This window comes from Camellia sinensis, chromosome 4 (genome assembly GCF_055761805.1).
Source record: "Camellia sinensis isolate YWXY chromosome 4, ASM5576180v1, whole genome shotgun sequence".
Classification (NCBI taxonomy): Eukaryota; Viridiplantae; Streptophyta; class Magnoliopsida; order Ericales; family Theaceae; genus Camellia; species Camellia sinensis.
Genome location: NC_138964.1, coordinates 51,544,706 through 51,569,117, shown reverse-complemented (window position 1 = coordinate 51,569,117; position 24,412 = coordinate 51,544,706). Strand labels below are relative to the sequence as shown.

At 29.4% G+C, this 24,412-nt stretch overlaps 1 protein-coding gene and 1 long non-coding RNA gene across 13 annotated transcripts in view; one reads left to right on the top strand and one right to left on the bottom strand.

Moving 5' to 3' along the window:
* The first annotated feature begins 9,362 nt into the window (after positions 1 to 9,362).
* Positions 9,363 to 24,412, top strand: part of LOC114259559 (BURP domain protein RD22) — a 40,009-nt gene continuing 24,959 nt past the window's right edge. For 3 of the 12 annotated variants that reach the window (XM_082924874.1, XM_082924862.1, XM_082924864.1), the window contains exons 1-2: positions 9,491 to 9,606; positions 9,814 to 9,839. Coding sequence is in view for 2 of the 12 variants with exons in the window: in XM_082924862.1 (XP_082780988.1) it covers positions 9,820 to 9,839 (20 nt within the window). In the remaining 10 variants the exon portion in view is untranslated. Of the gene's footprint in view, positions 9,607 to 9,813; positions 9,840 to 24,412 lie in introns of all 12 variants that reach the window. The other 9 variants (XM_082924873.1, XM_082924863.1, XM_082924868.1 and 6 more) reach the window with 6 other exon arrangements.
* Positions 13,444 to 16,699, bottom strand: LOC114259560 (uncharacterized). Its single transcript, XR_003628334.2, has 2 exons — positions 16,315 to 16,699; positions 13,444 to 13,744 (listed from the first exon to the last, which is right to left on the bottom strand). It is a non-coding gene; the product is annotated as an uncharacterized LOC114259560 (long non-coding RNA).

The following is a 24,412-nucleotide window of genomic DNA, read 5'->3' as shown; positions in this document are numbered from 1 at the left end:
GAAGAAAAAGAGATAGAAAAGTGACTCAGATAATGAGAAAATCACCTCCTAAAAGGATATATCACTTTGATTCACAAACTCCCTTGTTAATTCCCTCAATTCACTTTGATAGATTGTTTAATGTCCAAGAGTTTGAGCAAGGTGCTTGGGATCAAGCTTCTATGAAGTGTTGGTGTCCAAAGTCAAGGTGGGAGGTAGGAAGTTGGTTGAAAATAGAGAGAGTCAAGAGAATTTGAAGATCCTTGGGCAAGAGTTTCTAACTTCTTAAAAAGAGCTGTCGAGCTCTTATGTATAGAGCCCAAGTTACAAATATCTGAGATATTTGTGGTAGGTAGGCCAAACAAGTTAAAATTCCCGAAAATGCTCTGTACTCGGAACATTCAGCCGGCCAAACTTCTTAGTGATCGGCCAAGTGCTTTTGTGGCCGGCCATCACATGGTGTCCGACCAGCTAGTGGACACATCGTCAGATTAATAAGAGTAGGTTAGCTTGAAATGAAGGGACAAACAGGTATTTCAGAAGATTTCACCATTTCCATTCATTTCCACTATATTCTTTGCTTGATTTGTTTGAAAGAATACTATGTTTAGGATTTTGAAAATATGAGCCTTAGAACATTGCTATAATGTTTAGAGTCGCACCTACTAAAAACTCATTTTGAAAGAGATTCCATTTTGGTCGAAAAACATTTTGTCCAAAACAGGTCATTGGAGAGTTTAAATCTTGATCCTCAGAACTCCTGCTGTGGAACTCACAAAGATTAACACCTCTTGTTTTCATCATTGGGAGCTCAAAAAGGAGCACCTAAGTCTTAAGCCTAGTAAAAAAATGTGGTGTCTACAACAAGCGCAAGGGAGGCTTTTATGGTGGCAACTCTGGTTAAAACAATTTACCTTTGATATAGAACATATTAATGGTAATAAAAATAGTTTAGCAAATACTCTAACTCGAGAACTTGTAGATAACTTCCACCTCCACAAGACTCACACTGCCAGGGAAGAAAACACTCATGGCAAAGACTCAAGAAGTGCTAGACTTGATAACACAAGATAGCGCTAAAATTATCGAAAAGATTCAAGTAGCAAGGAAGAGCCGTTCAATGAACGAGTTTATTAGGACCACCTATCTAGTTGCTAAAACCTTTTTACGATTAGAAGTATTATATTTGTTTTTTCAGCTCCCTTATAATATCCAAAATAAAATAAAAGAATGTACTTTCATTAAGTTATTTTTGAAATGGTATGAAGAAAGTGTAAACCATCTGGGAACTCAGTGGCGCTACTTTAATGAATGGATAACCTTGTATAGTTATAAAATGTTAAAAGTTTCATCCGATCTAGACAAGGTCATTAGCCCAAAAGATCCTCTAGGTCAAATGTGGAAATTGGGAATAATCAATGCATTCGACGTTCCACCTCACCCATAGAGTACCATGTTCTCTCAGCTCACCAAATCCCAACAATTCATATTCAAGAGAATTTATGAAGTCTATAAAGAATATCCAAGTATGGCACCTATCACATTTACAACTGCACAAATAGAGGTATGTGATGAATGTCTAAATGCAACTTAGTATCTGTTAAAAGTAAAAGAACAAGAATGACGTAATCCCCTACAAATGTAATTGGTTCAAAGATTGGGAAGCACCTTTGATAATAGATCCAACAAAGGAAATGGCATAAGGATTTTTTTTATAATATCTCACGAAATTACAAAATTGGCAAGGGTTCAGTTTAAATTAGTTCATTGTGGAAGGACCACCTTTGCAGTAACACCATCATTGGCAGAAAAAATAATTTTTCTAAGATTGCCTCATAAATTAGTATACGATTACTTGGAACAGGTAGATTTGGGAACAAATTTGCCTGAAAGAGGATGTAAATTTTTAGAAAAATATCTGATGGTGTCACAACCCAAACCCACCACCATAGGTTTAGCGTCGTAATTGGCCAGTAATCCTAAGATTACTGAAGGCCTCTTAGACAGAAATCAAATTATTACGGGTTAGCGGAAGCAAATAACAAATATACAACGTCCATTGAGCTGTGCAGACTTATACGAGACGGAAAATTTTCAAACTCTATATACATACTTATATTTACACATCATTCATATACATATAATACAAAAAAGGACTTAGCCTTATTTATAGATAAAACAAAAGCTTGTTCAAAATGACAAAGGAAAATAAAAATAAAACTTAGAACTTGTTCACATGATTCACAAAAGACTTCCGGGAACCTTCTCATGAGGCACAATGGTTAGCTTTACAAAATAGATCCAAACTTGAAGTCCTAAGCCTGGTCACGTACCTGGTCACCTACATACATAATAACAAAAATAAGCTGGAGTTCAGTGAATAACAACAAAGTAATGGTTTTTATGAATGATGTCAACAACAGATTCAAAAATCAAAATTCAGATCAGAAACAGATTCATATTGATATTCAAATTTGTAAACAGTCATACGTGATACATTCATCAACCAACAGAACAGAGTGGTCATATAAGACCTAAATGCACGTGTAGAGTAGATGGTCATAAAGACCCATATCGTATCAGACAGATGATTATGCATAATCTTAACAGATAGTTCCATGATTGGAACCCATGTGAATTCCTGGTACTAGATAATAGATAACAAATATCACATGACAGATGCTAAGGATGCCACTATTACATTTTAGAAAGCTAGGCATTCATTCATTCATACAAAAATTATTATTTCAGAAAAACATAGTAAATCATTTAATCCAAAAATAACTTAAGTACAAACATATCTTTACAGAGTTGTTACTTACAGATAGCTCCAAATACAGGTTAGAAAGATCAGACAAATTGTAGCGCGCAACGTACACAAACATATGACAGATATACATTGAAACACATGCTCTGTATATTGATAAACGTAATTCAATTCTTTTTAGTGTGTTTCTAATTAATTTCCTCATTAATGTGGCATAAACCATGGCTTAAGAATGCTTAGGATGGAATGATGATGCAATTATACACTTTGAAACACTTAGAAAAATTTCAAAAAATAGGGTAGTTCGCTCGAGCGATGCTTTGGTTGCTCGAGCAGATCCCTTGGTCTGCAAAACTTTTGGATGCTGATGATTTAGGCTCGAGCCAACTTTTAGTCACTCGAGCCAAGTGCCGTGCAAAGGTGAGTTCGCTTGAGTGAAGCTTTGGCCACTTGAGCCAACTCCACATATCTGCAAAAGTACTGAGAACATGCGAAGTGCGCAAGAGCGATAAAGCTGAATTCTGAAATTTCCAGATTTGCTTCCTAAGTTCAAAACTCCATTTCAAAGCATCAAAACTCATTCTTTTGGGCCAAAACTTAAGAAAATATTTAGAAACTTGTGTAAAAACATGAAATTAAGATCAATTCACAAAATCAAGGACCAAAACCAAATCAATTTTTCAAAACCATGCTTGAAACTTTATGTATATAACATGCATGTATTTATTTGGAGTTCTTTCTTCTTCAAATATGAATATATGAGGTGATATATATAAAATCTCGTTGAGCTCTCATACTTTAACGAAAATAAACACCTGCATGTAAGGTGGAAATTAAACTCAAAATCCATGAACTATGCATGCATGCATGTATTAATCTCAAATTCCATAATCTAAGCTCAATTATTATATTAGTCTTCCTAATCCTCTTGAATTCATGCATTTAATGCTTCCCATACAAAGTTTAAAGGTTGAATTGTCACCTAAAGTCTTGAATTTGTAAGTGTAGGAGCTTAATCTTCCCAATTCTCCTCAATTCTTCCCTTTTCTAGTTTGAATCCAATTCCTCTCTCTCTCTCTCTCTCTCTCTCTCTCTCTCTCTACAGCTCTCTAGACAAATTTTGAGTTCATGATATAAGACGTCAGCTCATAATTTGCATATTTATAGGTTGGATTAGTTTAAGCTAATTCAATGTGATTAGAGTTAATCTAATCTAACTTATTAATGAATTTATTCTAATTATTTGATTACGAATCAATTTCTAATTAAATTTACCATAATATTCTAAAAATTCTAAATTATGCATTGACCTAGTCAATTTCATGTTTGGATGCTGATAAGGCCTTCAATTTTCATATCGAAACAAAATTCTAAACATATAATCCTACGGTAGACAAATAGAAACACAAATAACATGCAAATCACATAATTAACACATGATTTCATTTAATCACTTAATTAACATTCTTAATTACAGATTAACGACTAATTACGGATCGGGGTTGTCACAAATGGAGCAAGATCTACAAGAATATAATGAAATGTTTGAAGAATATGATGAGAATTATGATCTTAATGATGTCATGGGTGATGAGGGGGTATAAAATCTAGAGAATGCAATGGATTGACAAAACTAGTTTGGCAAAACCATGGGTTGAAAAGATTACACCTCCATGTTACTAGACCACCATATGTCTCTTGTTCATAAATAATATGTGATCACTATGTGACCATACCACCTACTTACTTGCCTTTTGTTTGTCTTCTAACAACAATAAAATATAATATGTAAAATATTTTATGTTCACAGATTAGGTGACGTCCAAACTTGAAGTCCATAAAGTACCTATATAAGGGCCTTAAGGGAAAGCAAGAAGGGATACAGATTACTTAGAGCATACTTGAAACCATGAAAAAAGTATAGTTCTCAAGCCTTCTTAGAGCAACCAATACTCTAGCAATCTAACAGTCTACAAGCACCCCTTTCTTTGTAAATTTTTTTTCAATAAATAATTTTTTTTTTTATTTCCACAAAAGAGTGTGTTACTACTATATGTCAAATTATTGATCTTAGGTCTCCTACATAATCAAAGAAACAATTTCTGAAGTTATGGCATAAGGTAGGAAACGAAATAGATCGGTGTTGAGCTTGATCTATGGAAGGAAAGGTTAATGTTAGCCACCTCTGTAAACTGGAAGTTTGATAACGCCAGAACCCTATGCCGACTACGTTTAGGTAACAATCAAAATCTTTAGATACTGTTCTTATTTTGAAAGTATAGTTGGCCTAAATCAAAACATCTTCATAATTTAAGAAGTAACAATAATAAAGTTTTTTTTATGAGTATTTATCACCATTTCTATATTCAGGATCTATTGTTAGATCGTATTCAAATAATAGTATTAATAGTAAACTGTCAACAGCGACATAATTTTTTTAAAAATCTACTAAATATTGGTACTACTAACTATATAGAATTTACTAGAAAAGGAGTTAATAACTTAAGAAATCATCTATTATCAACAACAACTAGATATAATATCAAAAAAGAAAATTTATATTCCACATCAACACCACATAAGAAATCCACATCATTTGAACAACTTGGGCCATCTTATTCACACGGGCAATCTAGCACTACCCCTTATTAATAGTGTCACACCCCCAATTTTTATTACTTGGATAATTTACCAAATTCCTTATAAAAGTCCATTTCCAATCATAATTATAGAAACGCCACAAACTAAATAGAATAAAAGAAGTTCTCTCTCTCTCTCTCTCTCTCACTCTCACACACACACACACATAATTACAATGAATGAATGTTAAATACAATCAATTATATATGCCCCTGTTGGCTTATATGGAAGATTTCAAGATAAAATGAATACATTGAAAGAATCACTTCAACATCGCCACCTTTCAATCAATCATTTAAAATTTACACAAGACAGACTCAAACAAAATAAATAATAACTCCTGGATCTGCAAATTGTGGTTTCATACTCCATTCCTATAAAAATATTTAAACAACATGGGATGAACACAAGATCCAGTACAAATCTACAGTAATCCTCAACAATAAAATCAATAGATATATGCGATCATGAATGCTATCAGGTGATACAAACATAAATAATGTACCATTGAATATGCAAAATAGATTACATAATTAGATACTCTTTTCACAAAATTTCACTTGACGTTTTGAAGAAAAACACATTTATCATCTTCATCTCTTTTCAGTATTTAATTGTAAGATTTCCTCAAAATTCCCTTTTTCCTTAACAAAGATTTTAGTCCAACTAATCCTATGTTCTTTCAAATTCTTGTTTTATACTTATTAATCATGCCACAACTCATCACCTTATCAATACCCTCAACATACACACAACAACACATTTCACACATTGAAATTATACAATTTGATTCATATCATTCCTATCCACTACAATTTGTCACGTTAACATATAGAACTTATCACATAATTGACAACAAATGCCCACGTGCCAACAACATGCTTCACCAACCAAGCCATTCCAACACATTTTACCGGGTGCTACTCTGGAAGGAAAGCTAGAACCTATCTCCAGCACCACGCTTTACCGGTGGCTAATTAGAAAGAAAGCGGAACCTCCATATAGCCCAACAATCCACACACTTTACCGAGCACTACTTGGGAAGGAAGGTGGAACCTCTATCAAGCGCCACACTTTACCGGTCATAAGCCAGAAGGAAACAAACCCTCTTTCCAAAACTTTCACCCTTCAATTCCTCATTTCAATTTACAAAAATTACACCATTTAATAATCAAGGTAAAATTTCTTCTTTATAAAGAAAGATGATTTGTTTTTCTCAAATTTCAATCACAACTTCTTTTATTTAATTTACACAACCCATTTAATGTCATATACTTCCATAGTTCATAACATCAAATTCCATCACCAATTACCATAACATGAACCCACCCCACAAGAATTGTTCTCATAACATCTAATAATCAACAATCATGCTCAATTTCAATCAAGCATCAACTCAATTTCAAGAATCAAAGACCAATTGAAGAAAACCCCATGCTAAAATAAAATCAAAACTAGGGTTTGGATAAAATTTGGGGCTTTCCACCTTAAAGTACATAATCATATTTTCAAGACACCAAAACTTCCATAATCTACTTTAATCACATGTTTAACTCTTTTGTCTAGAACACTAACTCCCTCTACATGCTTTTCAAGAAAATCCCTTTCAATATAAGGTTTTATGTAATAAAAACATACCACCTATCTATCTATACGAAGATATTGAGGAGAAGCGAAGAAATCCCTAGCTTTAGCAAGAAGAGGAAGATATCCAGAAGACCAGCTTCAACGAAAACACGATCTGTTCTAATTAATAGAAAGCCCTCGTCGTGCTCATCATTTTTGTAAATGGGACTAGGGTAAAATTCTCACTAAAGGAGATAAAATGCAAGATTTGAAGAGCTTTGAAGCTCAACAATGGCTGGAAAGACAGAGAGGAGAGAGAATATGGAAAGAATGAGGAAAAATGGGATAAAATGACTTTTAAAGTGCTGATCCTGAATAGACAGCTCGAGGGAACATTTTACTGCTTAAGCGGTGAACGCAATCACTTAGAAGTTTTGCAGGTCTACAGTTAAAATACTAGGAGCCTCGCATCTCCGCTAAAGTGACTATTTAGTTACATAGCATAGTTTCTAAGGCACTCCCAGCACATCAACCTTATTTTCATATGTAAATACTTTCATTTAGCCTTTTACATTTATATTTCATTTACTTAAGTTTACAATGTAAATAAGGAATACCCCTCATTTGGATTCAAAGAAAAATACAAAAAAATCAATATCCAATTCAATCGAAAGTGACTCCCCCAGTTTTAGTACAAAAATAATTTTTCGACTGAAATTTCTAAGTTTGACGTTGAAGTAAAGTGATCAATACATTGTAGAAAAATCCCATAAAATCAAATTAGATTATTTGATATATAAAGAACAATTACTGCCAAATATTATTTTCAAAATCGTAAATTTTGAAAAATTCAAATTTTGTATTTAGAAAATTTTCAGACTAAGTCAAATTTTTGATAAAAAGCTTAGATCTTGACCTAAATCGTCACAAATAGACTATCAAGGGCCTTGGCTCCTTGTCCCATGTAAGAAATGCTGCTTGAATTGTTTTATTGCTATCCAAGACTTTTCACTTATTACATATGGTCCCCTTGTTAGCTATCATCCAATATATAAAAATATTGGAAAATTCTTTATATATATATATATATATAAAACAAGCTTTTATGTGATGTAAAAAAGAATGAAAATACCAACTAAATATACACCTACGGGTGTAAAAATGGATCGGCCCGACCCACCTGAACTCGGGCTCAGGTTTGCACGTTGTTGGACCTAGCGGGCTCTCGCAAAAATTTAGGCTAGGCCGAGGCTCAAACTTGGGGTAGGCCTGACTATTTTTTTCATTTTCTTTATTTTTTTCCACAAAAGTTTTATGTTTTTTTCCCACCAAAATAGCTTGGAAATGGATGTGAGCCTCGGGCGGGTTGGGTCGGGCCTTGAGCGGGCTAGTGGACCAGGACTAGCCTCAAAACAGACGACCCAAGCACAGGTTCTCAGGTCTGGGCTGTACTAGGCCGAGAGCAGGCTTTAGGTGGGTCGTGTGCTCGTAGGCTGATTTTACACCCCTAATACACCTTTAACCTTTGTTTGTTTTTGTTTTTCAAAGTAAAATTTAATAATATTATTGCATTAATCATATCTTATTTACCATCATGAGAACTCACAAAGATTCAATTGAGGGACTTCCCTTGTAGAGTGGTGTTTTTTTTCAAAACTCGAGTTACTCATTGAAGACTTAATTTCACTTCAATAGATAACGGGGTTGATATATACCCAAAATATATATATATATATATATATATCAATTAATTTATAATTTTTATTTTATTTATATGTTAAAGTTGAATAGATATGACTTCTCTTCTTATCATGATAAAACTAAATAAATATTAATTTGTTGTGTATTACTTTAGTATTAAATATTAATTTATTTTTCATTTTTAAAATGAAATATGATAATTTTAACAATTGATAAATAAAAAAATTATACATATCTGGGCTCCTCCAGAATTAAAATTTTGATTCCACTCTTAAGTAATAGAATCTATTACATCAATAATACATAAGGGCTATGTTTGATTCAAAAGATTAATAGTGAGGTATTAATAATCCAATCAAATTAGTGTGGTATTTATTATCCAATTGGATTAATAGGATTAGATTAATAATCTCACCCCTACCCCATTACTAATAATCCTACAAATTTGTTGGATTAATTATCCATTGAATTAATAATCCTAAACCAAAATGTTAAAACAAACATAGGATAATTGGGCCCACGGATTAATAATCTTAATCTTATACTCTAATCCATCCAATCAAACATGCCCAAGGTGATATATCAAAAGTAGTATAAAAATTAAATAAATTATAACATTATTATTTTATAAATTTGGTTTTTTTTTTTTTTTTTTTTTTTTTTCAATTGGCCACTAACTTTTATCTGTCACATTTCATCATGAGATCACCTGGCTTTCGCATCATCTTTTCAAAATTCTGCCGTTGATTACTCATTTACTCTGTCGGTTAAGCTCAAATATCTTCGGTCTTTTGTTTTCCTTTATATTCTAGTGTATTTTCTTTCTCCTCTTGAAGATTTCTCCATTATTTTTCTCAGGTTTGGTTCTGTGTTCTCTCTTGCTCTCCTTTCTCGATTTTGTTGAAGTATTTAGGCTTCCTGTTCTTTGAATGACCCAGTTCATTTGAATTTTCGTTAGTTTTCTTTACCCATCTGTCGATTTTATTTTACTTTCCCCCAAAATTGTGATTTTGTATTCTTTGCCCTTTCTTCATTATTATTATTACTATTGTTATTATTATTATTATTATTATTATTTTCATATTGTTTTACCAGCATTCAATTTTCTTTGTTTCATGGTTGTTTTTTTTCTTCTTTTTTTTTTTTTTGGTTATTTGCAGAGGTAGATGTTGAAAGTGGATCAAAGGTAAGCGTATATTTGTTCCCTTTTATGTTATTTTGTACTCTTTATTGTTTTTATGTCTCCTTGTTTTGGCTGTTATGTTTTTCTTGGTTTGATTTTTTTTTTTTTTTTTTTTTTTTTGGGTTTTGTTTGCAAAGGTGGATTTTTGGGCCCGTTTGTTTTCCGCACTAGCAGTCCGGAGTATGTTTGTTTTGTTTATAGAGGTCTAGGTTCGTAATCTCTTTGAATTATGAAAGGTCTTGAACGTTCGGAGCGAAAAGATAGTATTAGAAAATAGTTCTTTTGAATTAAAGTGTTACTGAATATTCGAGGGATGATTGTTCGAACGTTCGGCCGGTTAATCAATCGATCTTCCAACTGGTCCTAGGTCAAGTTCAAATTTTTTTTTTTTTACATGTTGGGCAACACATTTGAACATTAATGTTTAATGTTTTTGTATTTTTTTTTTGGTTAAAAACCATGGTTTTATTTATTTTATTATTTTATATTTATTTTCTAAAAAAATAATTGAATAATCTCCACATTAATAACTATCATCAAAATAAATACAATTTTACTTAATTCATTTACTAACAATTTCCTTATTATTAATCTCCTTTATTCTATTTCTAAAAACAAACTGCCCCTTAGAGCATAAACTTAAATGTTTTTCCTTTTCTTTTTTTCTTTTTTTTTTTTTGGAATTGTTTTGTATTTGTATTTTATTACTATTACTTCATTGGGGTTGAATTTTTCTTGTGTTTGATTCAAGGAGTTGGGGAAGAATTTTTTGGTGAGGGAATGGTACTTACATTTTAAATACCCTTTTTCTTTTTTCTTTTTTTCCAAATCCATGAAGTACACATTAAACACAACTTAAGGAACCTTGGTGTTTACTCTCTCTTCTTGTGTTTGCAAGCTCAGATATACCAAACCAAGCCATGGTAAATTTATTTTTTGTTGTTAGGCTTTCATTTTTTGTCCCCCTTGTCTTACATAGTCTCGATCAGATGCATTTTTTGGGTTGTTTTGTATTTCTAGGGATCAAATTTGGGTTTAATTTGAGCTAAAATTATTTTCCTTTTCGATAGGGCATGATCAGTTGTGTAGTATAAGGTTGGTACAATTCAAAATGGACGACCCTTAATTCAAATATAGTCTCTCTTCGCTGCCAAAAATAAAAAATAAAAAATAAAAACACAGATATAAGAACGGAGAATTAATCATAGAATCTTCTCAATGGTTCATTTGCTGTGTATGGTTGTATATGTGCTTCATTCAATTTGTTAAATATCAAATTCTATCTAGTTCGTTTTGCTTTTATATAACGAACTATATGTGACAACCATTCATTCGCTTTGCTGTCACTCTGTTGGACTCGGGATATGTGATGCCCCGGTGGGAGATTATGGTCCTGTTTGGTGTAGCTGTTAAAACAGATTAAAAATTATAACTTAACAGATTATAGATTATGACTTTAATCAGAAGTTGTTAATCTGTTTGGTATAGCTGTTAGATTATAGATTTAAGTTGCTGAGTAGTGTTTGTTAAATAAGCTGTGAAGTAGCTTTTTCAATTAACTTTTATTTTTTATTATTCACTATTTGTCTACATTTCTCATAAAAAAAAAATAATAATATTTTATAGTCCATTTGGATCTTTTTCTATTTTTTTAAAAATAAAAAATAAAAAAAACTAAGAGTATAACCGTAAATTAACATGTCCACAGCAGAAGCTAATAATCAGAAGCAAGTGGTGAGCAGCTTCTCAGAATCAGCTTTTTTAACTTAAAATAAGTTGTTAGAATAAGAAGTTATTTGAAATAAATTTAACTAAACAGTCCAAAATAACTTTTTAAAAGGCATAAGCCATAAGTTGGCTCAAAAAAGCCACACCAAACACCCCCTGTCTTGAGTTTTTTTTTTTATATTATTATTCAAACCGTTTATTTTGTAAAGTTCGTCGAATATATTATTCTTATAAAAATTTAAGTTAATTGAGAATTCGTAATCCTATGATCCAAATATAATTGTTTTAAAAAGATTATCAAAATAATGTTAATTGTTTATTTTTAAAAAAAATAAATGTGCTCTTGTCACAAAGTTAGAGATATTCAATCAATTTAATTTTTTACATAAATAATTTACTTAACAAATTTTACAATATGAATCATTCAAATCACCCTAAATGATTCGAAAAAATATGACTTGATCCCCAGGTCCCGTTTTGTTTGGTTATTTTTATTATTATTCTCATTATTTTTTAGGTTGGTGGTTCTTCATGATGGATCACATTTTTAGGGAAACCAATTTTCTATGACAACTGAGAATTACACAAAGGAGTATTACAATGCTCCTATCTTCAAAATGCCTATTAAAAAGACTATTAATGTGAATAAACCGTGGTAATTAATTGTGTAACTATATAAAAGAATATAAAAGAATTCTATTATGCAAACTTCTTACCATATAATTTTAATTATGCCATTTTTTTATAAGTATAATTAATTTTCTTTTTTAGTTATAACATTATTTTGAGATTTTTAATTATGTTTCATTTGTGTGTGGTTATGATTTTTTTTTTTTTAATTATGACTCAGAAAGTATGAAATTATATCATTTTCTTCTATTGTTATAAGGTACATATGGTACACACACCTCTCAAAGGTGTGTATCATAGTCTTTCCCAACTATATATATATGTGAGTATTGTTATTCAATTTAAAAAATTAAACTTGCTTTCTACACCTAATGATGTGGCGCTCTATTAAATATCTAAATCAATTCTCTTTTTCATTTATTCTCTAATTATCAATAAATCATCATGTTAATATATCACTGAATTTAGAAAATGAGCTTGTATATCATTTTTCATGTATATATATATATATATATACTATATATAAGCAAATGTAGCGATCTTTTAAAAAATTCTAAACTCTCAATCCTAACATCTCATGAAACTCTTTCTTACGTGGCATATCCATTCTTCTCTCATTCTATTTTCCTTTTTTCTTTTTTCTTTTCTCTTTTAAATTTTTTATTTCACTTTTTAATTACTTAGAGCCTGGATATATATGATATCATATGGATAAGAGAGTTTCCATATATTTCAAGATAAAAGATTTTCAAAATATTTAAAGATAAAAGATGAATTTGACTTTAATTCATATTTCTCCACTAGAGAGTTTGACTCTAATTCAAATTTCTTCATCAGATTTATATCTTACCCAAATCTATTTCAAATTTCTTCATCAGATTTATATCTTATCCAAAGATATATCAAAAAAAAATTTAAAAAAAAAATTTAAACATATAAATCTCAAAACCCAACTTCCATGACAATATGAAATTAGACAAAAAGATTGTAGAATAGAAATGACATTGCAAAGAAATTAAACAGGTAATTTAACCAATTATGCAAAAAATTTGGCATCTTATGTGAAAAGAAGCATATGTTTTAAATCTCATATTATATTTTTTGCTCTCTTTTTCATTTGTAGGTTTTTTTTTTTTTTAATTTTTGTTTATTTGGTGTATTTATTTATTTTTTTGCTTTATAATCTAAGTAAGTTGTTGAAATTATAACAATGTAATATATGCGCTTATACCTACTGTCACGCCCTAAATTTTATTACTTGGATAACATTATCAATATTCATTAATTAAGTTCATTTACAAATGGCAATTCATCATTTGATGAAATGATGAATAATTAAATATACATGTTCCCTCTCGTGATACAATAAAGACATTTACATACAAATAAAAAAAAATGCCCTGAGGCTTACAATAAAAGAGAGGACACTACTCTTTACAAAATAATAGCACTCGGCCAAACAGACAAATAAAGTAGTACAATCCATCACTACATTACACTTATGAAATGGTAAAACTCATTGTTTGATCTTCAAATCCAAAAAACATTTCCTGCACATATGTACAGGAAGGGGGTGAGCAACCACTAGCTCACCAAACAGTCTCATATTAAAACATTAAGAGATATGCGAGTACAAAGATAATCATACATATACTTGAAATCATACAATGTCAAAAACTATACGATTCTATTACATCATCCCTTAAATCCTATTTATTTAATTAACCATAACTAGTTAACTTAAATAAATAAACATGTTTTAATGGCAACATAACATCCTTTTTTAATTCATTCAATTACCTCATTGTTAATTGAATCAAATAATTAAATAATTCATAATGGCATCTAACAAAGCATCAAATACATTTTATATAGTCTTATGAGATGAATGCATATGCCATGTCATGCTCAAAATATTTTTCTCATCTTTTGAAAATTTTATGCACAATGCCAATTTGAAAACACATTAATCCAACAATTTCAATAAAATTCTAAGGTGGTAAATACGACTCAGGTAATCTTTAGGCTGGTGTCTGCAAGTAGACTATACAAGTATTATCAAATTGTCATTTTTACCGGTGTTAATCGGAAGGCTCGACACCTATCCGCGCAGATTTCTTGTCTTTCACCATGGACACTCAGGCCAACTTAACCAATACCAACTAACCCCCTATCCAGACTTACCAACGTATTTACCAAAAACAAAACAATAGATCTTGTTTCATAAAACAATTTCTCTTTTAAAACCATAACCTTCCAATGCAAGATTAAAAAATCAATTTCAATAGTGGTTCGATAAAATGACAATGCAAAATGTACAATCCTTCATATGATTTCATTTCCAATTTCCTCCACACAATTCTCCATTGTGATCAATTTCCATATCCCTATCAATGTAATATCATGATACAATCCCAAGAGATAATATAACAATGCCAATGTTCATGTATTTACCACATGTAAATCAACAACTTCTAACTTAGGCTTAGTTTGGGAAGATTGAAAAAAGACAAAAAGTCAAAAAGTCACTATCTTATTTGAGTCACATCATCTTATTTAAGTCACATCACATCTCTAAAATATCACTTCAAACCCAACCTAAACCCAACCCATATTTCATAAAAAGTCAAAAAGTACACTTATTTAGTCTTCCCAAACTAGGCCTTAGTCTTTTCATGACAATTCAACAATATTCCTTATATAAAACAAACTCCCAAAGTCAAACATTTTCTTACCTTTCCAAAAATCTCCTCATTTAAACACCAACATGGCAATCCCCTACCAATTATCAAAACTAAAATTTCTAAGCAATAGGTTCATCAATAGTAATAACATATGACACCAAAGTGGGTTTAAGTTTTCATCGATTTCTAACTCAGATGCTTTATCAATGAAATGTAATTACAATCTTTTCAAAACTCATCCACATTCTAAACATTAAATAGAATCAAATTCTCATTTTTCTCATGCAAGTGAAATCTCGAGATCTTCAAGTTCAATTATAATTCTCAATAAGTATAAGTGAATATTCTAACATTAAATCAATTATATCAAAATCTTCTATTGACTATAAATATAAAAATATAACGTGAGTGTTCACTTTCCGATTATCAACATCAACCGCATCAAATTAAACCAAGGAAAAGTAAATAAATAAAAATTTTGATAACTCATTCTTCTTTTAATCCAATTCATCCATTTGCTCCAAACAAGCTAAAATCATATTCCTTTCTTTTATTGTCAAAATCTTCCAAAACAATTTGAATATCTCATATATGAATTTTAGATATTATTATGATAACATAACTCAACTAGTAAAACTATGTACCAAATACCATATCACATCAACTCAATCTCGCTTAATTCTCCAAATCTTATTCTTAGTCAACATCATCACTTTTTAATCTCATAATATTAAAAGTTAGGAATTTAAACCCAATAACACCCCTTTAATTACGAAGGATTTTAAATATTAACCAAACTAATTTAATTCATCAAATTAGTAAATCTATTAAATTCACCATCTTCCAAATTAATACCACCAAACATAAATTCATATGACTCATCACTCAAAATACCCTCACATTTCAAGCCTAGCCATTTTTTCCAAATCTCTACAAACCACAATTTCACAACTTTTCTAAAATTAATAAATTAACATAAACAAAAACATCATGAATATCACACTTTTAGAGTCTTAAATCCCAAAATCATTATATAATCTCAACTTAACAATTCACACCATATTCATCAATATCAATTTATTTTTCTTCTCAAAAATAAATTCCAAAACTCAAAGACGAGATAAATATTTCAATATTATTTTTCCAAAATAAATTATCTAACCATAATATGAGGTAGATACAACACATACAATTATTTATTTTATTTTATTTTCAAATTTTTAACAAGTATTTCCAACACAAGATGATTTTTCCAAATCAACTTCAAAATAACAATATTCTTAACATTTCAACATTATTTCTCTTCCAAAAGTTACCAAACAAAAATCTCAAAAAATATATATATCTATATATATATGTAATGCCTCCTATGAATATATATTTTCTCAAAATAACCATAATATATTTTTAATGTAGTAATATGAAAAAGTCCCTACCTCAAATATGAAGAAAGCAATCTGAAAATGCAAACATCATCCGATCATGAATTTGAGAATACCATTGCAAAGATCACGACGAGCTCTCCAACTTTCATTTACAACATTTTTGCAAAATCTCACTCTAAGGACTCTCATTTCAAGCTTAAAGATTGAGCATCAATGGAGAAAAGAGAGAGAGAGAAAGAAAGAGAGGGGTGACGCTGATAGAGAGAGAGAGAGAAAGAAAGAGAGGGGGGACGCTGATAGAGAGAGAGAGAGAGAGAGAGAGAATGTGTGTTTGTGTGTGTTGAAACATCAACTCTCTGCTTCCAGCATAGTCCAGTCAAAAAGGAAGGAAAAGAGGGTTGGGGCAGCCCATCGTGGGCTGTCACCCATTAAAATTAATGTAGTCTTTAATTATCGATTGATATAATTAATTTTATAATAATATCTTAAAATTATATAACATAATTTATAAAATGATATAATTTTTCTTACCATAAAATATAATATTTTTATATTCCACAGAATATAATATTTTGTTCACTATTAAATATATACATATTTCATTCTTTATAAAATATATAATTTTTCGCCATATGATACACACCATAAAATCAACTATCAAATATTTATTATAATCCTATATAATAAATAATAACAACTTCCAATGTAATTACTACCAATCACTTAATTAAAAAGGGCCAAACAGTTAAACACGAGTCATAAACAAGTTTAAATAAAATTAAATCTAAGTCATGGGCCTCACCCATAAGTCAAACTTGATCCAATTATACACTAAAATAGACCTAACAAATTTATCTCAAATCCTGGTCTAAACACCGGAAACTAAATTTCAAATTCTGTTATAAATTAAACTGAACACCAATCAGTCCGTGAATTTTCAAAAAATAAATACTCATCATTAAATTCTGAAATATTTGTCCAACGTGCTAGACTCATATGGGAACAACATATAAAAATTTCATAATTTTCTGAGATTGGGACCTATTTTTAAAAAATACAAAACCGAACTGTTTTCGCACAGAATTTACACAGCAATCAAATTCAAAAATTTGCTCAATTAAATTATACATTGGCTATTTTAAATAAAAAAAAATCCAGGTTATTACACCTACAAAATCTATTATTCATTTTTTTAAAATTTTACAACTACAATGCACAGGAAAAAAAAATAACAGAGGCAACAAAAGGCTAAAAGATCAACACAAAAGAGTGATGTTTTGCGATGTAGTTGGAGTTCACACGGTTTTTTTTTTTTTTTTTTGAAAAATATTACCAATTGAGAAGAACATTCATGAGTTTAAAGGAAGTTTTTGTACAATCTCATTTATTTTTCATTATAGTTTTTTCTTCAATTATATAAATTTTTTTGTTGTAATATATAAGGAGGACACTCAATTTAAATCCAAATGTAACTAAATTTAATTATGTAACTCTACAATATTTTTGCTTACATTTTTATTTTTTAATAATTTGAGCTATTCATGGGTTTAAATTTATTTCTTTGCATATATGTAGGGAGTATATTAATTAAGTAGGATTAGACTTTAAAATGATGAGTTTCTCTTTTGCAATAAAAAGTCCTTTGCACAAAGGAATATTTGAATCTCAAGATTGGATCTAAAATTCCTTGATAAATATGCAAATAAACTATTTTATTTTCAACTTATAATAGTCTTTATATGTAGATAACAAAAAATCTATGTTTTTTACTTAATTATTATTTAATAATTAATTTCAATTATGTTATTGAATGTCATGTAATTTTTAAACAGATTGGATTCAATATGTAAATACTTCAATAAAAGGTTGGTTCATTTCTTATAAACAAAATTATTATTCAACTATGCTGCGTTGAAATTATAAACAATTACATATTCATAATCAAAATTTTAAAACTTAATTTAAATAAATATATTTTATGTATTTAAACAAAAATCATAGGTAAGAAATTTTTTTCATTGATTGTTGAATTTTATATTCGCATGCATAACACATGTCACTACCAGAGAAATATTCAAGTCATGCGCATTCTATGCTTAAGATAATATTATTTAAAAGAATGATTATATTATCATATAATACAGTAAAAATAAAATTGATTAATGTTTTAAAAAGAAAAGTGATGCTATTTTTTTTATTTAGTAGTTTCAAAATACCCAAATTGCTAAAATTTATAAGTTATAGACACAAAAAAACAAAAAAATAAAAAAGGTAATCCTTTGATTTTTTTTTTATAATTTTAATTAAGTAGCTTTAGAATACAAAAATTGTTTAAAATTATAGGTAATAGATACAAAATAGAGTTAAAATTTTTATAATAAGACAACATAATTGCTCATTTTTTAACAACACAAAATTTAAATTTTAAAAAATTATAAGTGGCACTTAAATCTTATCTAATTTTTAACCTACTATTTTAATTCTTTTTTTTAAATTTTATTTACAAATTTTAAAATATTATCTGTGCTATTTCACTCTTATTCTATTTTTAAACTACTACCCTCTCCGGTTTTTTTTCTATTATTAGAGGTATATTAGATTTTATTTTTATTTTCAAGTTTATCTTATCTTATTTTTGAATTTTTAAATTTTATTTTGTTTTATTTTATTTTTCAATGTTCATTTGATATTTACTGAATTTCTGTCTACCTCATTTTTCTAGAATTTGTCTAATTTTATTTTTTTTCTATATTTTTGTAGTTTATCTTCAAATTTAAACTTAATTTTTTAATCTTTATCTTATATTTACAAAATCCACTCTTGCTCTTGATTTTCAGTTGAATTTATTTATTTTCTCTAAAATTTATCAAATTTTCACTTTCAATATTCTTATAGTTTATCTTCAAATTTAAACTTATATTTATAGAATTTCACTATTGATCTTCATTTTCAGTTGAGTTTATCTGATTGAGTGTGTTTCAAAAAATTGAATTAGTGGTGCACAGGACTGCAAACGAGTCAAGCCGAGCCGAGCTTTAGTGTGTTTGGGCTTGTTTATTAAGATTTTAACGAGCTCAAGCTCAATAAAAATTTAACGAACCAAACTCAAGCTGAGTTGGCTTAGGCTCGACTCGAGCTCGAGCCTGTTCACGAACCTTAACGAGCCAAAAAATTTATAAATTTATACTTGCATATGAGACTAAAGTTACAATTAAAACTTTGATTATATAATTATATATACAAATATATAAACATACTAAAAAAAAGTCCATATTTTACTAAAATAATAGTATCTACTACCACTATTATATAAATATACTATCTATAGTTGAGTATTATTTACATTTATATTTTTTAAATATATAAATAGCATATTTCTCTTATTTTTTATACATAATTTTATATTATTTAATATATAAATAATAAATATTAAACGAGCCGAGCTTACGAGCCGAGCTTTAGACTGTTTGGGCTTGTTTATTAAAAATTTAACGAGCTCGAGTTCGAGCTTGAACAGCAAAAAAAATTAACGAACCGAGTTCGAACGAGCTCTTACCAAGCCAAGCTCGAGTTTGTTCATGAACGGCTCTGTTCATTTGCAGCCCTAGTGGTGCATACCTATATAAACGTAGTGATATCACTCAAATATACTATTTAATACCCATCTAAATTAATATCATAGTATTTACTTGTTAATTTTTAACATGTTCAACATTATTTATCATTTTGTGTTACTTGTCTGTGTATAGCATGGGTTACCGCTAGTGTATATATACATATATATGTGTGTAGGCCTTGTTTGAGAAGAGAGTTGGGCTAAAATAGCTCACTAAAAGACAAAAATAAGCTAAAATAGCTAATAAGACAAAATGTCACACCTAACTTATAATCATTTTATTTTTTTTCTTACAACTATCAAATTAATTACAAAAAAAGTCAATCAACTTTTTTAAACGCAACTTTTTTAGTCAAACTAAAATAACTAAAAAAATCAAATAACTAACTAAAATATTCAATTTCTCGAACAAGGCCATATTGTCATGATAAAACATGATCAAAAATTGCTTGGTAACTCGAAATTTTCGAGGCTCGAATGGCCCAATTTCAAAGCGACGTCGTTTTGGATTTTTTTTCCCTCTCTTTTCTCTCTGAAATAGGGAGAAGAGAGAAGAGAGAAAAGAGAGAAGATGGAGGAAGTGAGAAGAAAGAGAGAAGAGGGAGGAAGAGAGAAAAAAGATCCACCCACTAGCGCTGTCGCCATCACCCTCACGATGGTCCTCTGTATGTATACACAGATTTGTGTATACACACACATAGATTTGTTGAGAGAAGATGGAGGAAGAGAGAAGAAAGATCCATCACCGTCGCGATGGTCCTTTGTGTGTATACACACATAGATTTGTCTCTGCTCTATCTCTTTCCTCTCCTCTCCTCTGTTGCTGTGGGTTTGTTTTTGGATTTGGTTTTGGTTTTGGTTTTGGTTTTGATTTTGATTTTTTGATTTGTGTAGATTTGGTAGATTTTGATTTGTGTAGATTTGGTAGATTTGTGTAGATCTTGTTTGTTTTTTTGATTTTTTTGATTTAGATTTTGGTAGATTTGTGTAGATCTGTGTAGATTTGATTTTGTTTTTTTGGATTTAGATTTAGATTTAGATTTTTTCAAAGAGCAAAACAGAGCAGAAGAGGAAGAAGAAAAGGAAAAAAAAGAAAAAAAAGAAGAGAAAAAAAAAAGGTGCCAAAACGACGCCACAATGAATTGGAGCTACCTAGCGGGACTGAACATGATCAATAAATTTGAGAGAATAATTTGGTGGATGTGAAATAAATAACAAAGAGACTAACTTCTTTACAGTTCGAAATCAGATTGGATAGGTGTTGCTTGGTTCATTGGGCTCATTTTTGGGCATCGTTTTGATGATGTGTAAATCGTTTATATTTTAAGATTAGTCGAGTACATCATTCCTATAAAAATAAAGGCAACATGATAACAGTGACTAGGTGCTTGGATCAATTTTGTATAAAAAAATAAAAATTGAAAGTAAAAAAATAAAAGATTCATACAAAAATGACCCAAACATAAAATTATCATTATTTGATTGATTTAAAAAAAAATCGAAATAATATAATTGACAAATTTAAAATAAAAATAATTTAAATTATCAAAATAAAAACTAAAAATTAGCTCAATAAGATGCACGGGACTGGACTGTCGATTTGGGACCCGAGACACTTCAGGTCCATTAAAAAATGAGTTTGATTGTTTTGACGTGCGGGTAGGTAAAATGTGTCTGTTCATTGTCGATGTTGACAAGAAGATATAAATGATTTTGACTAAGGCCTCGTTTGGGAACAGGCTAATTTAGTAACTTTTTGGCTATTTGGCTAAAATGTGATGTAAAAAAAACTAGTATGTTTGGGATGACTTTTTGGCTTTTTACGAAAAGATGTGTAAAAAGTAGAGAGAAAAGGGAATCTTTGACTTTTTGGTATGAGTTGTTGGCTTTTTGGCTTTTTTAGTAACTTTTTGACTTTTTAGCTAAAATAACCTCTTGCCAAACGAGGCCTAAGGCCAAGTTTGGCATGCCACAAAAAAGTTAAAAAGTTAAAAAAATTATTTAAAAAATTAAAAAGTTATCATTATTTATCAAAAAAAAATATTAAAAAATTAATTTTATCACTATTCACCAACACATCAATTTGACGAAATCAGATCTGTGCTGCGGTTGTGTGACAAAAAGTTGCACAGTTGGGTGCAATTTTACCACACTGTTGTTTGGCCTGTGGGGACTCATCAAGGGTCCCGTTTTGTTAATCAGAACCACTCAATGTGTAGAACTCGTCGAGTATTATATGCCTGTAAAAAATCACATTGATTGGATATCGATAACTACATGATCAACTCAGCTTTGTATAAAAAAATAAAGATGTTATAATTAACGGTTGGAAAAAACAAATATGATCAGATAGCTATCAATATCCGATTAACGTAATTTTTTACAGGCATATAATAATCGACGAGTTCAACACATTAACGGTTCAGATTATTAAAAAGGGACCTGTGATGGCCCTCACGAGCCAAATAGCACCGTCCAGTGCAATGCCAAAAAAGTAGACAATTACTTCTTGCCATCTATTCCACTTTGCAGATTTGTGGGAGGTACAAGTCACCCTCTAATCTTCTCCTACACTCTAACTACACACTAATTTATATAATATTTTAATACACATTTTTTCATAAAAAATCAAAAAGTTAACCCAAACAATCATATTTTTTTCTCAACTATTTAATCTAAAAATTCAAAAAGTACACTTATTTATGACATCCCAAACAACTCCTAAATATTATAGAATTACGTTCGAGGCGGTGAATTTTTAAAGAAATACGTGGCCATGACTTTCATCTACAAGTGACTTTTGTTATTGTTTATTATTTATAAATTAAAAAAAAATATTATAATTATCTTGAAATAATTTAATATTTTGTCTTGTGGTATATATAAAATTTATAAGTTAACTTTTATGTTTATAACTTTTTAAATTATTAGTTTTAAAAAATTAATATATATATATACATATATAAGTCTAATTAGTGCAATTTTGATAATTTGTATTAAAAAAAAAGTTAAATCTGATAAAATGAGATTATGACATACCACTTCTTGTTATGAAAATATACAAATTTAAAAGTTATAATTAAGACAAATATACAATTTTATTATTAAATGTGAAGTGATGTAATATTTAACAATAATTAATATGATGTTTATATTATTAATCCAATAATTTAAGTTATATTTTTTTTATTTCAATTTCATAACTAAAAATACAATATGAATATAATACACACACAGATTTCTAGTCTTTAAGAATAAGAAGGTTTCAAAATATTTCAAAATTTCATCATTTTCTTTTAATTTTTTTTTATCTAATTTGATTTTAAATTTGAATAAAATTTTTGATTTTATATGAATTACTTTAACTATTTAAGATGGACTATTTAATCACATAAAAAAAATAGAAATTATATTTAGAGATTATCCCTATATATTATGCTATTATATACAACTATAGGTGTAACAAATTAACTATAATATATATGAAAAGTTATATTAAGCATTCATGTTCAATTAATTGAATTATAATTAACAAACTAACAAATAGTTGTAATTGTATAATAGGATAGAAAGAAGACAAAAATAAATAACACAATGATATTTAAATGTTTTATATTTACCTAATGTTATAGTAAAATCTTGAATTCTCAATAAATTTTCACATTTTCTATAAAATAAAATGACAATAAAAAATAAAAAATAAATTGATATCCATTTTAAATTTACCCATTTTTTTTACTTCAATTTTATGGTCTTCATTGAAGAAATTAAAATCCGATCAAAATCCTTGGCACAGAACGGACATTGATATTTCGATTGTAACCATAATCACCAATAATTCTTCTCCACCATGAAAACCTGCAAACAAACACATAAACCTCACTAAAACCGAATCTGAAACCAAACCAAAACCAAACCAACAACAGAGAGAGAATCACACATGAAAAAAAATAAAATTAAAAACAAATAAATTTTTGGAATGAGAGAATGTTACCTCCAATAACTTAGACCTAACTTAACCAAATCTGTTAGCTCATCTGCTAGTGCCCGCGAAGTCTAGGAGTTGGGATGACTAATCATATTATTCTTTAAATAAGACTTAAAAATTAATTAGTGGTGTTTTGAAAAGTTGGTAAAAAGCTGGCTATCTGGCTTTTTTAGTCTATTTTTTGTCTTTTTGTGGGTAAAAAATGTGAGAGTTAATGTGACCTAAAATGGGTAAAAAGCTAAAAGCTAGCTTTTTATTTTGCTCCCAAAATATTAATTTGTCCCCAAAATATTAATTTGTCTCATTAAGCGATTTAAAATTTTGATAAATATACATAAGAAAAATAGATAATTATATTACTTGACGTGGGGAGGCCTATAAAGGCCATAACCCACTACGAACAACCCAAGTCTACCACTTAGGGCCCAATACATAACCCAACTGATAAGGCCTCGCACAGCTGGAAGTCAACATGGCATGAAGGACCAATGATATTCAGACACGTAGCAGGTAAAGGGCAAGCCACATCAGCAGATAAAGATCTG